The sequence below is a fragment of the Microtus ochrogaster genome, linkage group LG8 (assembly GCF_000317375.1).
Source record: "Microtus ochrogaster isolate Prairie Vole_2 linkage group LG8, MicOch1.0, whole genome shotgun sequence".
NCBI classification, from domain to species: domain Eukaryota; kingdom Metazoa; phylum Chordata; class Mammalia; order Rodentia; family Cricetidae; genus Microtus; species Microtus ochrogaster.
Genome location: NC_022033.1, coordinates 12,769,587 through 12,786,842, shown reverse-complemented (window position 1 = coordinate 12,786,842; position 17,256 = coordinate 12,769,587). Strand labels below are relative to the sequence as shown.

The window sequence follows — 17,256 nt, the reverse complement described above, 5'->3', positions numbered from 1 at the left end:
CTTCATAAACAGAGATACTTCTAAATAAAACCATTAGTAAACCAAACCTAAACTTTTATGGATTGGAGTTTTATCCAAAGGATGCAGATTAGCTCACTTCTGAATTCAGTTGATATAATTTACGATACTTGCAAGTTGAAGGTGCAGGAGTGCTTAACGCTTCCAAACCTGCAAACCGGGCAGGCGAGTGAGAGAGTACTTCACCTCAGCTCCAGCTGGCACCTGAATATCCTTTTATCCCCAGATGGAAGTCAGCTGTCAACTCCCTCATCTTCAGTGGGGCGGTGCTTGGAGGTGGAGCTTTAGGAGGTGACTGAGTCCTGAGGATGGAGCCCTTAGGAATGACTCTGTAAGAGCAGGAAAGAGGGCAGATCGCTCTCCTGTGGAAGATAGGGCAAAAACCTACCCATTGACAAGCCCAGAGACTTCACCAGGAACAGGACCAGCTGGTGCTTTAACCTTGAACTTCCAAGCCTCTGGAACACTGCGGACCTGGAGTTAAGAGGACAGGCACACTGTTCTTGCAGAGGACCCGAGTTCAGTTCCCAACACCCATTTTGGGTGATTCACAACTACCTCAAATTCAAGCTCCATGGATCTGACGCCCCCTTCTGGTCTTCAAGGGAACCTGCACTCATGTGCACATACATAACCCGTACACCCACACAAATTTTTAATTTTTTTAAAGAATATGCTTGTACTAGTCAAATCACCCCATCAGTGCTAGTTTTGCTTTAACAGATCAAACCAAAGCTGCACAGCTTCAAAAGATCTACAGACACCCACAAGACAATATTACAACAAAGATGTCTACTGATTTTCAGTAGTAGGGAGCAAAGCCTGGGCCTTGAGCATGCTAAGTGAGTGTTCTACCACTGAGCTACAGCCCCAGCCATCTTTTAACCTTTTTATTTTGAGAATAAGTCTCACTACATTGCTAACCTTGAACTCACACTGTAGCTCAAGGCAGTCTTGAACTTTTGATCCTCCTGCCTCAGCTTCCCAAGTAGCTGAGCTTACACCTGTACCCTGAGGACCAGCTCAAACATCCACTCTTACTACTTCAATCAAGCATCTGAGCTGAGAAGAAATTATTCCTTCTGAAGAAAGTTGTTTCTGAGTCTATGCCGGGAGTGTCCAGGGCTGTGCCCAAAAATGCTGGCTGGTGGGGAAATGCCCGATACTCTGACATATCACATCATGGCTTCTTTTCCGGTTGTGTCCCTTAGTCTGCTAAGAAACTTAATAAACATTAAATTAAATAAAGTCCCTTGGGTGGTTTTAGTTTTTGTTTTTTGGGGAGTTTGAGGGGGTTGTTTGTTTGGTTTGATTTGGTTTTTCGAGACAGGGTTTCTCTGTATATCAATTCTGGCTGTCCTGGAACTTGCTTAGTAGACCAGGCTGGTCTTGAACTCACTGAGATCTGCCTGCCTCTGCCTTCCAAGTGCTGGGGTTAAAAGCATGCACCACCACCGCCTGGTGTCCCCTGGGTTTTGCAGGAAAATAGTCCTTCCAGGATAGGAGAAAGAACTCAGCCCATTCCTAAAGACTTTTAGAAAAGGCCGAGCCTCCCTCCTACCCGAGAGCCGGAGGAGAGCTGGCGTCTGCAGGACACAGTTAGAAGCTAAAACCAGCCGCTGAGGAATAAGGAAATGGGATAGGGTATTCTCTGAGGGCTCAAGAGGGTTTACAGTTCTGATGCTATACTCACAAGAACAGGCCCAAATCTTGCCTTTAATTTGTAGGGACTCCAGGCAGGTTCAACCCCCTCACAAAGCCAAACTTAACCATGTGTCTCTGGGGCCTCTATTGAAACCAGATCTATGAGGCCATGTTTTTACTTTGCCATGATCCAATCCCAGAGTCAGGCTAACTTTATAAAGGAGAGAAGTTCATCTAGCCACAGTTCTGGGGGAGACCCAGGACCTTTCTGAGTGTATCCCCAGTTAATCTGAGGACCTCCCCAAAGTTCCACCTCTGAAAAGTCCCATCATCACCTCTCTGGGGCTCAAGCCCCCAAAGCAAAGTGCTGAGAGTTTATTTCCCCATGGGCAAGCATTTTCATCCTGTCTGCCTAGGTCTTCAAGTCATCGTCATGGGCCATTGCTGTGGTCAGAGCTGCCCTCCTTGGCTTCTTCCAGACCTTTGAGCAGATACTCCCTCAGTGAGGAAGCTTCCCCCACAGACCTCTGATGTGACACCCCTTCTACCACCCATTACTCTGCATACATGTATGCAGAGTAATGGGTCTGCAGGTGTCTCATCAGAGGTCTCAGGTGTCGTCATCCTCCACCTCCCTTGAGACAAAGTCTCTCATTGGCCTGGAGCTCACTAAGTAAGCCAGAGTAGCTGGCCAGCCAGCTCTGAGGCTCTACCAATCTCTGTCTCCCCGGCACTGGGATCACCCTCTGGAATCAAACTTGGATCCTTGTGCCTACGCAGCAGATGCTCTACCAGTTGAGTTGTGCCCCCCCACCCCCCAGCCTTTGCTGGAGGTTTTGAGTGTTTGAGCCTCTAGACAGGGCCCAGACCCTGAAACAGAGCCTGCCTCATAGATATCTATTGACTAGGAGAAGGTCGTGAATGGCACAGGTGGCTGTAGTTGGAATTTTCTGTCCTGCCAGCCAGCTCCCAAATAACCACATAGAGACTTCATATTAATTATAAAAGTTCAGCCTTTCAATTTAAATTAGCCCGTTTCTATTCATCTATGTATGGCCACATGGCTTGTGACTTTACCTGTCCTCTAGAATGTCTTGCTCCCTCTGTCTCCTGGTGACCTCACCTTCTCTCTTCCCCGTGCTCTCTTGTCCACAGGTCCTCCCTGACCTCTACCTGCCCTGCTATTGGCCATTCCGTCCTTTATTAGACCAATGAGAGCAAGCGTACAAAGGCTGTTTGTTCTATAGCAGACGGCAGTGCCCAGCAGTTTAATCTTGTGATCTTGACTTCTGGTGCTTTCTCCATGGCATCCTGGCTGGGGATTGCGTGGTGATGGGGCTGGTGTGATATTTTCCAGGAAGAGATACCTGGCCAGGTTTTTGACCTGTGTATCTTCCCCTGTCGTTCCCCAGGTGATTACAACACACACAACGGGCCCTCCACTCCAGCCAAAGAGGGTGACACAGACAGGCCCCATCGAGCCTCAGATGGGAAGCTACGTGGCCGATCAAAGAGGAGTAGTGACCCTTCCCCAGCAGGGGACAATGAGATCGAGGTAACCAGGGGGTGTTTAATGGAGTAGAAATCACGGCTGAGGGCTGGGGCTCTCCAAGTCTTTGGTCCATTGCACTTTGTAAGCACAACCCAGTGACAGCGGCACTACCCCGAAGAATTCCGTTGACGGCATTGAATCCTACTGGGGCACTGATCTGGAGACGGACAGATTGAGAGTCAGCATGGACCATGCTTCTCATATCTCAGTAGCATCCAAGTCCCCTGGGGGACTGGGGGACCCCCCCAGAGGCTCCAATTCCATAGGTCCTGAGCAAGACAGAGAGGTGGCATGTGAAGCAAGCCCCTTAGCCTGCTGAACCCTAGAGGGGGCTCACCCTGAAAGCCCCTGGTAAGGAAGATGATGGACAGGGTCTTCGACTGGAGTACAGTGATGGGGACACTTTGGAAAGACAGGTGCCAGGTCCCATCCCAGACCAAGTGACCACAGGTGCGGGCAGTTTAGGATGCCTGGCTTGTCCCAACCTGGGGCAGGCCCAAGGTCTACATCCTCAATGTGACGCTAGCAGCTCAGGCAAGGAGGTCCCCATCCTGGGCACAGAAGCACCTGCAGAGCAGGGAGGGACCTTTGCCCTCTTGCTGCACACCGGTCGTAGGCCACACTGCCTGATGTGGGGGCTCCAGGTCCCCGTGGTTCCAGTGTGCAGCCAGAGAGGAAGAGGCTGATCTGAAGAGCACACTGACATTTGGCAGATGTGGAAATCTTCCTCGAACCAGCCTGCATGGGGGAGGAAGACAATGGGGACAGCAACCTCATGAATGCCCTTGAGACAGACCCAAGGGACCACTGTGTGTGTGCTCGGGGAAGAAAGCAAACAAGTGCAAGGGTCTACGCTGCTCTGTTTGTTAGATGTCTTATGCCTTAGCACTCGAGCAGCATTAGCAAAGATGAGGTCTGTGCCCGGCATGACAAACACATCACGGTACCACTGTCCACCTGCCTGGGCCCCTCATAGGACAGCCACACACTCAGATCCTGAGAGCCATTGTCACTCCTTGAAATCATTGTGACTTGACTGGGCATGGTGGCACGTGCCTTTAATCCCAGGACTCCCAGAGGCAGAGGCAAGTGGATCTCTGTGAGTTTGAGCACAGCCTGGTCTACAGAGTGAGTTCCAGGACAGCTAGTGCTGTTACACAGAGAAACCCTGCCTTGAAAAACTCAAAACAAAACAACTTAAAAATCCATGTGACTGACCCTGCTTTCCCCTCCCATCAGGCTGCTAGAAATTCATTACTGAGCCCTGCCCCGGCTCCCAGAAACATATGAGTCTTAGGGTTTGTGTGGTCTCGGGACACAGAAGCACAGGCACTGCCCCCTCAGCTTGGATGTGGAAGCCCGTGAGCCCAGTGAGAGGACAGCTGCTTGCTTGTTGCCATACTCTGCGCCAGCCATGGAAATCGCTGTTGGTCTTAAGGACATGGGGCACCAGCTGCCAGTCTTTGGTGGTAAAAATAAAAACCACAGAACCTACAGGAAAGGGAGGAAAGGGAGAAGAGGCTGTGACAACCAAGTGGAGCCTGGAGGGATGGTTCAGACTGTAAAAAGCTTGTCACTCAAGGACTTGAGTTTGAACCCCCCATGTAAGAAGCCAGGCTGGAGGGCTGGTAGGCTCTGGTTTGGGGGGGGGAACAACAGAAACAGGTGGATCCCTGGAGTTTGGTGGCCAGATATTCTAGCCAGTGATCTCCAGAATTCAAGGAGAGGCCCTATCTCAAAAGATAAAGTGGAGAAACAATCAAAGAAGATGTTGGACTTTGATAACCAGCCACCACATGCGTGAACACACATCTGCATGCACAAGCGCGCGCACACACACACACACACACACACACACACACACAGAACCAAGGATTAAAGAAATGCAAACCAGGGTCTAGGGATGTGGCTCAGTAGTTAGGAGCTCTGGCTGCTCTTCCAAAGGACCTGGGTTCAATTCCCAGCACCCACATGGCAGCTCACAACTGTCTGTAACTCCAGTTCCAGGGGATCTAACACCTTCATATAAGCATATATGCCAGCAAAACTAGCAATGCACATGAAATAAAGATAAATTTTAAAACAGAAAGGAAGAAAGAAGGGAGGGATGGAGGGAGGGAGAGAGGTGTGGGGGGGATCCAGGGAACTACCAGAGGACTTTCAGGTGCTGTCCTACTAAAGAACAGACTGTCTGAAAACACAGCGCCACTTGACCCAAGGTCAGACTCAAGGCCCAGCTTAAGTATGTCCCTTGATTGACACCCTATGGGGTGGGGAGTGAGGATGCCCATATCAGAAGACCTGGGGGGACCTAGGCCAGGAGCGCCCACTACTGAAGCACCTGGTACCACCTGTCCCGCTGGCACAGTTTAACTGTGGCTTATGGTTTTGCTGTTCCATCGTGGGAAGCATTGTCCTTGTGAACTTTACTCTTACCCTTTCTGTTAGCCATCTACAAATTTTATGCCCTCTAGAAGGGAGAGTTTCTGCTGAAGAAAGGACTGCCCTCAGTCTGGGGCATTCTGTCCTCCCCTCTCTCAGTCCCCACCCTTTTTACTTTGAGATGGGCTCTCACTGCGTTGTCCAGGATGGTCTCAAAGTCCCGAACTCAAGGTATCCTCCTCTGTCAGCCTCCCAAATAGTTTTGGGTCTAAAGGAATGCCTGTGTAGCCCAGGCTGGCCAGTGATCCTCCTGCCTCAACTTCCAAGTGCAAGTACAATACTCTGCTTCTATTCTTTTTTGAACGGGGTGGGGCTTGAGACAGGCAGGGCCTTGCTGCTTAGCCCAGGCTGACCTCAAGCTCCAACTCCTCCCACCTGCCTCAGCCTCCCTGGTGCTGCGATTACAGGCAAGTACCACTGTAACCAGCTTCCCCTCCATCTGAAATCTGCCCCTTCTCACTGGACTGACATCCTTACACTTTCTTCAGTGGGGTTTGGGTCTTTTCAGAGAGGCTTCTGCTGCTGTCTGTGGCCTGCCTCCCTCCTGCATGTCTCCACCAGCTTGGAAGTGCACAGAGCAACCCAGGCATTAGTATTCCTTCTGGAGAGCTCTGCGGTCACCTGCTGTGGCTTCCACTCTTGATGGGAGCATTGGGAGTGGAGAGACATTCTTCCATGGCACTGAAGAGGGGGTGGGGGATTGAGGCATGGAAGTGGGGGCTCACAAGGCAATATTATTCTGGAAACACCTGGCTCTCCATCCTGAAGTACCAGCGTGTGAGACTAGGCACCAAGGTGTGAGCAGTGCTTTGCTTCTGAGTTTAATGTCAGCAGGCGCGCTCACACCTCCTAAGTCTTTGGCAGTTTCATACATGACAGAACCGGGAGGGAAACCTCTGTTGAAGTGGCGGTTCTGAGGTGTGGTAGCTGGAGCCCCTGGGCTGCGGGTGCCAGGAACCAGCTTGAGCTGGCTGACATGTAAAAGGAGAATTTTTTTGAAGAATGTAGAACCCTCTTAGAACTCAAGGGCAGTGGACCGTGGGACAGTGGAGCATCAGAGAGGTGATAGGAGATGGGACAGGGAAACTGGGTTGGGCCTCCCTCCTCTTTGTGAAGGAGCTAAAAGCTCCTTTCTGTGCCTTTTTAATGGCCCTCCCCCATACATTGTTTTCCAAGGAGAATTCTGTACCCAGAGAAAATATAAATAATAGATTTGTTAGAATTTTTTTTTTTTTTGGTTTTTCGAGACAGGGTTTCTCTGTGGTTTTGGAGCCTGTCCTGGAACTAGCTCTTGTAGACCAGGCTGGTCTCGAACTCACAGAGATCCGCCTGCCTCTGCCTCCCGAGTGCTGGGATTAAAGGCGTGCGCCACCACCAGGCAGATTTGTTAGAATTTGGGAAAGTTACTCTCCACACATCCCTTCAAAGACGTGACTTAAGGACTCACTGAGGTAAAAACAAGACAGAGAATCGAGAAACGGACAGACTTAGAGTTCAGGAACAGTGGGTCCAGTTCAGGAATGCGTGGGATGGAACTCTGAGAATGCTGCTCTCAGGGATCCCAGGGGTGATCCAGTCCACACTGCCCCATCCCATCCCTGAAGACGCTATGGACAAGGGCTGTGACTAAATTTGACATTAAAGTGAAGGCACACTACCACAGAAAGAGAAAATCAAAGCAACGAGGAAACTCCGGCAATGGCCGCGCGGTCCACCGCAGGTGTGACTCAACCAGGAACACACCAAGATGATGTGAGTCAGGTGATGCAGGGGAACAAGTGTGCTCTGAGCGTGGATCGGGAGCTATGGCGTTGGATAGATATGTTCCTTGTCTCAACGGTGAACGATAATCAAGGACTGTAAATACCTAGTTATTCACATTTAAAATCAACTAGTGAAGGCCCAGAGGATAGCGCAGCCAGAAAAGGTGCTGACCAAGACTGATGTCAGGAGTCGGACCCCTGGAATGTATAAAGATAGGAGAGAGCTGACTCCACAAAGTTGTCCTCTGTCCTATACACACACACACATGCACACACACCACATACATGCACAGTCCATACACACGCACATACATGCACAACAGCACACACACCTACACATACATCATTCATATACAATGATAGTCTTTTTCAAAATATCCACCTGTAGAAGATGCTTATAGTTATGAAACTAAACAAACAGACTGGTTTGTTCATACTAACAATGGAAAGGTAATTCAATGAAGATTGAGAACAGAGACAAGGTGGGGACACCAGCATCCTCCTCTTGCCTGCTTGGACCTCTGTCCAGGGAAGAAACGCAACAGTTCCATTTGTAAAAGTGGAAGATTCCAATGGCGTCAAGAGATATTGTCCGAGTCCATGAGGAAAGCTACCCCTGTGTTGTAGAATTGCAGAGTCAAATCTGCTGCAAACAGAAATAGCTAGAAGTAACCAGGCTTACATGAACAATGTCGAGCAAGTCCTAAGCTTTCCTCGAGTGTTAGTTTGGCCTAAGTGCCTCCCTTTTTGAGTTTTTATGTGAAGACTCTAAGTTCCAGCATGGGTGGGGCTGGTAGGAGTCCAGAAATTGGCCATGACAATACACTCAACACAGACGGGGCTCGGCGGCGGCTCAGGGCACAGCGTGGGTCATCTGGTTTATGACTTAATGGTCTCAAGACTTCTCCAAGAAGGTTGGGATCTGCAGACAGCAAGCCAGACGTAGGCGACTCCATCTTCCCTTCTTCTTTTCCATCACAGCGGGTGTTCGTCTGGGACCTGGACGAGACAATCATCATTTTCCACTCCCTGCTCACGGGGACTTTTGCATCCAGATATGGGAAGGTAAGGATCCATTTTGTCTTTCTCCTTTTTTCTTAAAAAGAAATCACATTTACTTAGTTGCTTATTCTGTATGCACCTGTGTGCCTGGGTCTGGGTGTGAACACGCCTGGCACTGTAAGGGTGTGAAGGCCAGAAGACAACTTGAGGAAGTCAGTTCTCACCTTCCACCCGTGAGTCCCAGAGAGCGAACTCTCATCGTCGGGCTTGGCAGCAGGAGCCTTTACCCACTCAGCCAACCTGATGGCCCCTTTACGTCTTTTCAAATGTGGCTGTGTGCCCAGGGTGCTTGTCCTGGGAATCATGGGGGCTGTTCTTGAGAAACATCAACCCAAAACTGCCCCTTTGGGTCCCAAGATTAACACTAGGAAGTGTTCCTTCAGTGTGTGAGAATGTCACCAGTTTCCTCTCTGCCATCTCACACGCATGACGTCATCCGTGTCTGTAATTACCAAAGTCCGTGGGGGTCTCCTTCCTTAAAGGGCAGTGGCACACCACAGCCAGACACATAGTAAGCTAGAAAATGGGGCAAAGGGCTCTCCTACTCCCCGGTTATCTGGAAGGTGACACAGACATGGGGAGGCCAAAGGTTGACAGTGGGTATCTTCCTGTTTCTCTTCACAGTTTTTTGAGGTAGGGTCTCTCACTGAACCCAGAACTCACTGATTTGATAAGATTAGCTGGCCAGTAAGCCCTGGGACCACACTCTGGGGTTTTAGGTGCACAGATGTTGGGCATCTGGACTCGAGTCCTCATGCTTATGTGGAAGCATTTTACTGACTGAGCCGTCTCCACAGCCTGCTGTGGGCTTACAGACCACAGCTGAACCATCTCTTCAGGGTGATTTGTAGGGGTTGAGTGTGGTACCTAAGAGGAAAACATAGTGGCCATCTACTCAGAGGTGAGACCCCAGGGGCAGCTGCTTCCAGTATGGGTGGAGAAGGGGACTCACCAGGCCTGGGAAACCCTTTTCTTTCTGCTTAGTGTGCTGGACTTGACATCACCTCATGGCTTTCCCAGCTGCTTGCGGTTTTTATGGAGGCTATAACAAGCTGGAGGTGTGATTAACAGGGTAGATTTATTGTCTGCCACAATGCAGTGCCGGATATAAAAATGGTGTCGGGGCGCAGAAACCTCTCGCCCATAGACACGCCGTTAATATGTGTGGCAGGTACAGCGGCGTGCATTTCCAGGTTCTCTGAAGCCTAGGCGGGTGCCAGCAACAAGAGTGGCTGCAGACATTAGTGGGCTCCGCAGCCACAGCAAACACATGCCATCCCCTAGGGCCAACTAACAGGTACACTCTCCCCAGGGCTATTGTGTGTCACCAACTGAGGCTGTTTTGTGGGTGTCCATCTACTCGGTGCAGTGTCCACACACACACACACACACACAGGCACACACACACACACACACACACACAGGCACAGGCACACACTGAATATACATTGGGTGAGACTCTGTGAGCCCAGGAGAAACTGTCCTTCCTATATGTGTCCCCTCGGTATCTTAAGCTACACTGGGAGGCCCCTCCAGAAAGGACCCACCTTGCACTCCATTCTGGGTCCCATGGCCTTAGCCAACTCACCGCCTTCAGTGGGGCCTCCTAGCTGATCCCCCAACCTCTGCTTTCCCACCCACTTGTCTCAGCCCCCCAAACAGCTGTGAGGACAGATGTGTGCCACCATGCCCAGTTAATGTCGTTTTCCTCAAGGGCCCTTTCCCAGCCATTTCCAGCCATGCATCGCTCCCTAGAAAAGCACTCCGTGCTTCCACCATAATTCTGCACCTCATGCATGCGCACTCCGTGCTTCCACCATAATTCTGCACCTCATGCATGCGCACTCCGTGCTTCCACCATAATTCTGCACCTCATGCATGCGCACTCTGTGCTTCCACCATAATTCTGCACCTCATGCATACGCACTTTGTGGACACAGGACTCTGAGGACAAGGGACTATGAACACTTCTCATCTTCCCAACCCAGCATGCTTCAGGGGACAGGCTTGCTCAGTGAGCATTTGTTGAATGAGTGCATCGGAGTGATACCCTAGGACGCCTGACCTCTGGGGACCAGAACTTCCATTTCTGTCTTGTTCGTTGCTTCATACACAGTCACAGAACATAGCCTCCCACTTAGCAGGCATCAAGTAATTGTTTGCAGGAAGAAGGGAGGGAGGGAAGGAGAGAGAAGAAAAGGAAGATAGTGTCAAAACAGAAATTCCTAACTGGTGGCCACTAGCCAAATTCAGCCTGCAGATATTTTTGTTTGGCCTCTGGAGTATTTTTTTTTAAATGTGAATTTATCGCCAACATTTAAAAATCAGACGATTGCACAAACCAGAACAATCCAGATTTCCAGCCCTTTTAAAAATGAGGGAATCTGGCAAGCCGGCAGTCCCCTGTGACAGCAATCAACAGTAACCCAGCAGTGCTGCCTTTAGGGACGCGTGTTCTCCAGGCCCATGGCCCTGCCTGCCTGCCTCTCCCAGCAATGAGGCTCTCTTGTCCCTTGGATACCCGAGTTTCAATGCCCTAGGACTACCAGGCAGTAGCTGGAAGAAACCCCAAAGCTACCATGTGCAATCAGTCTCCATCATCTGAAGGGGAAACTAAAACTCAGAGGAAGTAAGATCACCCAAGAAAGAGGTCGGACCCAGGCCCGGGCTCATCTGCCTTCTTGTGTAATCTCTGGATATCCTCATTCCTCTTCTAGAACCTTCCACTCCCTCCCCAGCACCCTATAAAGTTAAAAATGATGGTTTTTATTTGCTGAGTCTGTGGACCTGAACTTAAGAACCTTGAAATAGCAAGGTGACTGCTAATTTCTCATGTGCAAGCACGCACACATGTACACGAGCACATGCACACACATATACACACTCATGCATGCATGCACCACACAGTCCAGGCAAAAGCGGCTCAAGCTGGACCAGCCCCAGGGGGGAGGGGAGCTCCTCCAGGCTTGCTCTCTACCATCCCAGGAACGTTGCTCTCCTTGCCAAGGTTATCCACAGCTTGCCTCAGGTCTTCATTCCAGCCAAGAAGAGGAAACCTGAAGAGAAAAGCCTTTCCTTATTTTTTCTTTTCTTTTGTTGTTGTTGTCAGTGTTAAATTTGATGTGAACATACATTTTGCTTGAATGTGTGTCTGTGCGCCACGCACATACCTGGTGCCCATGGAGGCCAGAAGAGGGTGTTGACATCCCGGAGTTAGATATAGTTGTGAACTACAGTGTGCGGGCTGGGAATTGAACCCAGGTCCTCTGCAAGAGCAGCCGGTGCTCTTAACTGCTGAGCCATCTCTCCAGCCTCTTTTCTCTCATCCCTCTCTTTTAAGGGCCAGACCCAGAAGTTACACATATCACTTCTGTTCACATCCCATTGGCCGAAACCAATGTTGTCACATGACCACACCTAGCTGCAAGGGAGTCAGGGCAAAATGGTCTTTCTCTGAGGCAATCACATGCCCAGGTAAGATGCAGGGGTTCTATTGCTCTGAGGAGGAGAAAGGAGGAAGAGACAGTGAAAGACAACTGGCAGTTTCTAACCCAAAGTACTGCCCAGCATACAATTATTTCTTTCTATGGGACAACTGGATTTGTGCATCTGAACTCTAGAGAGAAGTCCAAGCTACAACTCTAAGCCAGAAGTCAGAGAAGTGGGAACAGTGAACATGGCCATAGCCTTGAGCCCATTTTGCAGACAGAGTAACCAGGACCCAGGAGGCAATGCAGTTGGGATATTTATAACAACTAGCACCCAAGGCCTCCACTTCTGGCCTGCTGTTCTTTCTCTGTGCTTCCCCGGCTGTAGTCATAGTACCTGGTCCTACCAGCTGAGAGCAAGCGAAACTTTAGGTCTGAAGCCTTTGTAAGTGTGCCACACAGGAACTGATGAATTCACGGTACCTGAACCACCCAGGGATTACTGAGATCCGGGTCCGGCTGGATCCGGGAGCAGCATCCTCTGCTCACCCTCAGCTAGCATCTCCTCAGAGTGATGGATTCCCTCTTGGAAATCCTATCTGAAAAAGGAGTTTCTGCCTCCTGAATTCGAGCACAACTCTTGCTCCACACCGGCTCCCCTGCCCATCTGCACTTCCGCTTGCCCAGGCTAGACCCAGAGCCCATTGCTGGTATGGAAGAAATGGAGAACAAACCATCCTATACTCCAACCAAACGAACTGAGTGGGAGAGGGCTGGGCCCCCCAAAGGAACCTGAAGTTACCCTTCCTGGAAAGGTGGAAGCCCTCAGGTACATGTGAGTCCGGCATCCTTGCGGGCGACCCGTGCCTCACTCTGTTGAGCATTGCACAGAAGCAGGACTCAGATCCGTCACAGCCCCGGCCAGAGAAGGGATCCCTGTTTACTTAGGGAACAGACACCAGAGCTAACCGATTAAGGAATGATTCAAAACAGGGTTCTGCGTTTTAAAACAGAAACTGGGCTGCCTTCCTGATCCCAGTCAGGGAATGCTGAGTGCAGCTGTCACCTCCCACTTCTCTGCCAATCCCTCCTCCACAGGGCTCCACCTCCACCCCCCACAGCCCTGCAGTAGCTACTGCCCACATCTGCGGACTAATCAGCTGTGCCCCAGAGGTGACTGCCCCCTTCCTCAGCTTCTTGCCCACTTTTCTCTGGACCCTGCTTTCCCTGCTGGGGTTAGAACACAGGTGGAAGATGTGGGAGCCTTTGCGTGAGCCAGGGTGAGATCTGAGGAGAGGCATGTTAGCCGTCTTTCCTCCCACGCTCCCTCGGTGCTTCACCTCCCCGAAGCTCCATGCAGGGGTGGGGGGAGCTTCCCCCTGGGACCGTGGCTCCCCTGCCACTGCTGTCGATGACCACCTTTCCGAGATTCAGTGTGCCCGGTATACACAGCTCATTGCGTTAGTTTATCCCCAGAGTTGAAAGAGCAGAACCACTGTCTCGTTTTTAAAGTTTTGTTACATGTACTTAGTACGTGTGCACACATGTGTGTGCTATGGCATTCATGTGGAGGTCAGGGGACAGTTTGCAGGAGTCAGTTATCTCTCTCCTTCCACTGTGGGTTCCGGGGATCAAACTCAGGTGTGTTGGGGGGAGGGGTATGTTGGGGGGAGGGGTGACAAGCATTCGTATATAGGTTCATTTGGACCCATCCGTTCTGCTCCACTGTTCTGTGTCTGTCTCCATCCAGCACCACCCTGTTCTGTTTACATCACCTTTGCAGTCAGTTTTGAAATGGGAAGTTGACCTCCACCTTGACCTCTGTAACTGGCACCTCTATTAGCTACATAGTCTGTGGGTCCCACAGGACCTTTGCACATGCCGTCTCGTCTCTCAGGAGTCTCGTTCCCCAGTTCTCCTCGACGCTCTTCCTGTGCCTTATTCAGGAACCTTCCCAAATGTCCCCTCATCACGCGAGCCTTGCTGCCCCCTGTCATGGTTAGTGTCTGTCCCTTGCCCACCCAACAGCCGTGGCGGTGTAATGTGAACTCTGTGACAGCAGTCCATGACAGAATTGTTGCTGGAGGCCATTGGCCTGCCTGGTGTTTCCAGGTTCTTGATGCCTTAGACAAAGACCTGAAAAGGCACAGATTGCACAGGTGGTAGGAGGACTTTTCAGGAGCAAAGCTTCCGGGCAGATGTGCCCTGTGCGCCTCAAGGGAGCAGCAGGCGGCTTAATCAGAACACTCAAGGGCCCCCAATATTGTCATGCCTTCCATTTCGGGGTCTAGGAGGAGGAGCTGGTAGCTAAGGGGTGTAGAGCCACAGGTTTTCTGCCTTGATTGACAGACTTGGATGATGTCAGCCTTCACTCACTGCACATGCCCCTTCCCATCATGCATCTGACTTTAACCTTGTTATTCACCCAGTTCTGTACAGACTTAAGACAGTAAATAGGTGTTTGTCATAAAGTTCACTCGGAGAATCGGGTGGGCTTTATTGCTCGCACCCCCAGAACTCGTTTGGGCCAGATCAGGCTTCTTTCTTTCACACTCAGACATGTTCTGAAATACATGTCCAGGGGAGTACGCCAAAGAGGCATTACCAGACCTGCAAGATGGCTCAGCAGGTAAAGGTGCTTGAAGACTTGAGTTCAATTCCTGGAGCCCACACGGAAAGAGACCCAGCTCCTAAAATTTAACCTTTGACCTTCATAGAGATACTGTGGTATATGTGTGTCATAAACTCACAGACCCAATAACAACAAATTAAATCAATTGTTTAAGGAGGCGAATTACCAAGTGGCTCGTAAGGAAGGGCTAACTAATTCTATTGTTTGGAGAGGAGTGTGTACAGAGCCCAAGTCAAGTGGAGTCCTAGCTCACTGAGCTATTCCCTATGCTTTGCCTATGTGCCAAAACTTGAAACTTGACTATCAGCCAGATTTTAATACAACATTTGAAAAATTCAAATCAATACCAAAACTCAATAATGAAAGAAAATCAACATTTGAATAAGAGTGAGGAGTTGTGATTTAGTCACAACCTGCACCATTGTGCAGAGAAATCGGCTTCCATTCAAGCCTGATTCCTCGGCCCCTGAGGCCCTAAAGTCTCCACAGGGCAGATTTACCAGTGTGACAACAGCAGGAACAGGCTTTACAGAGAGTTCTGGACGGTTGTCTGTGGGGGAGGGGGGTGTTCACACATGTGTGTACATGTTGGAGTGTGCATGTCAAGGCCAGAGGAGGAGGTCAGGTGTCCTCCATCACTCTCTGCCTTTTTCCCTTAAGACAGGGTCTCTCACTGAACCTGGAGATAGGCTAGCAGCAAGCAAGTCCCAGAGATCCTCCTGTCTTCACCTCCCCACAGTGCTCGGTTTACGTGTGTGTGTGTGTGTGTGTGTGTGTGTGTGTGTGTGTGTGTGTGTGTGCCCATGCCCAGGTTTTTATGTGACTGCTGAGGTTCAGAACTCAAGTCCTCACGGGTGTGCGGTAAGCCCTCTTTACCCACCGTGCCTCCTCCACAGCCCCCGAATACACTCATGTCTCTATTGTACAGGTTTCATTAACTTTTTCCACTTGATCCAAAGTACAGAATATGTTTTATTAAGAATTTGGGGGGGGTTGGTTTCCTTCCGCCTTGGGCTGGACAGGAGCATTGTCCCAGCTGCAGCCTGGGGCTAAAACAGAGCCTGGCAGGCAGTGGGAGCCAGAAGAGTCTGCTGGGAACATGCGTGTTGATGAGGAAAACTCTATAGGGTCTGGAGCAGAAAAAGTTCTCAGCCCTCACCGCACTACATGGAGTGAGGACCTGGTGAGGGTTGATGTGGTCCTCACCCTCTCAGGGTGCCGCTGGGGTGTGTCCTGTTCTTGTCCACAGAGCTTTTCACGATGAGGCTAGCCATGGTCATGGCCACCTCACTACAGCCAGACTGTCCCTCTGGTGGGCTTAGCTCCTTCATGGGCCTCACAGGGACTTCAGTGCTCATGGAATGGGGAGGCCAGGGGTTCTCAGAACTCTCTCATCTTCAGTGGGTTTGAGCTTCGGGGAACCAGGCCAGGAACCAGTACTACTGACTGGTCCTTTATCCCCAAACTTCCAGTCTGCTCTTTTGTGTGGGGGAAGCTGGAAGAGCAGAGGGGACTCACAGGGTCACCCACACTCTGCCATGTCATCGTGGGAGGAAGCAGCAGGGCCTGTGGGTCAAACAGAAACAGCTGGCATTGTTTCAGTACACCTCAGACTCAGCCCCATGGTGCCCGGAGTGTGCCACACAGGAGCCGGCATCCACAGTTCAGCTCCACAATTGCCCAGCCCCTCCTGGACCAGAGCCATAGCCCAAGCACTGAGGATATAGTGGGGAGCCAAGGCCAGGAAGAAGTTAAGTCTTTGAGGAGGAGAAGGAGGACAATAGATGAGATAAATCAGGAATATGGAGAAAAACCACAGTAGTGCACATCTCTGGTCCCAGCACTAGGAGGCTGAGGCACTAATTTGAAGCCTGGGCTACATAGACAGCCTGTATCAGAAAGAAGGAGAGGGAACAGAGAAGGAAAGGAAGCATAAAGAGGTAATGAGGAACAGGAACAGGGGCTTAAATCCAACTTTGGAAAAGGCAGCCTTACAGAGAAGCTGTATTTGAATATAAACCTAAAAGGAGGTAAGGAAATGGATGCCCGGTAGTAAAACATGGGACTAGCGTGTGCCAAGGTCCTGTGGTGAAAACCAGCAGAGGCCCAGGAGGCTAGGGTAGGGCAGGAGTTGGAGACAGCAGCGTTGGCACTGACTTCCGCTGTGAAACAGGAGCTCTAGAATTGGGAACAGGGGAAAAGCCAGGCCACATTCTGTTTCTGAAGCCCTGGCTGCTCCCCAGAGAGGCATACTTGGAAATGGGGAGAGCCCCCTGAAGTGTGTGTTGCAGTCGAGCTGAAAGACACCGTGAGCCAGGCAGTGAGGGCACACAGCTTTAATCCCAGCACTGAGAAGGCAGAAGCAGGAGGGTCTCTTATTGTGAGACCAGCCTGATCTACAAAGTGAGCTCCAGGACAGCCAGGGCTACACACAGAGAAAATGAAAAAGACACTGTTCACTTTAGGAGGTAGAGGGGAGAAGCAGAAGCATAGCAGGCTGGACCTATTTTGAAAGCAGAACTGACCACAGATAAAGACGTGAAACAGGAGCTGCGGAGATGGCTGCCATACAAGGGTGCTTTGTGACCAGGAGGTAGCGAGTTCAGTGCCCAAAATCCACAGTGACACACTTGTAATCCCAGACATGCCTACACACACCCAAACATCCACCACACACACAAACATCCACCACACACACAAACATCCACCACACAC

General features: G+C 50.6%; 1 protein-coding gene across 2 annotated transcripts in view; it reads left to right on the top strand.

Moving 5' to 3' along the window:
- Eya2 (EYA transcriptional coactivator and phosphatase 2) overlaps positions 1-17,256 on the top strand; it is a 154,634-nt gene that overhangs the window by 107,293 nt on the left and 30,085 nt on the right. For both annotated transcript variants that reach the window (XM_005362877.3, XM_026787031.1), the window contains 2 exons: positions 3,075-3,217; positions 8,401-8,484. In XM_005362877.3, coding sequence (XP_005362934.1) covers positions 3,075-3,217; positions 8,401-8,484 — 227 coding nt within the window. The remainder of the gene's footprint in view (positions 1-3,074; positions 3,218-8,400; positions 8,485-17,256) is intronic.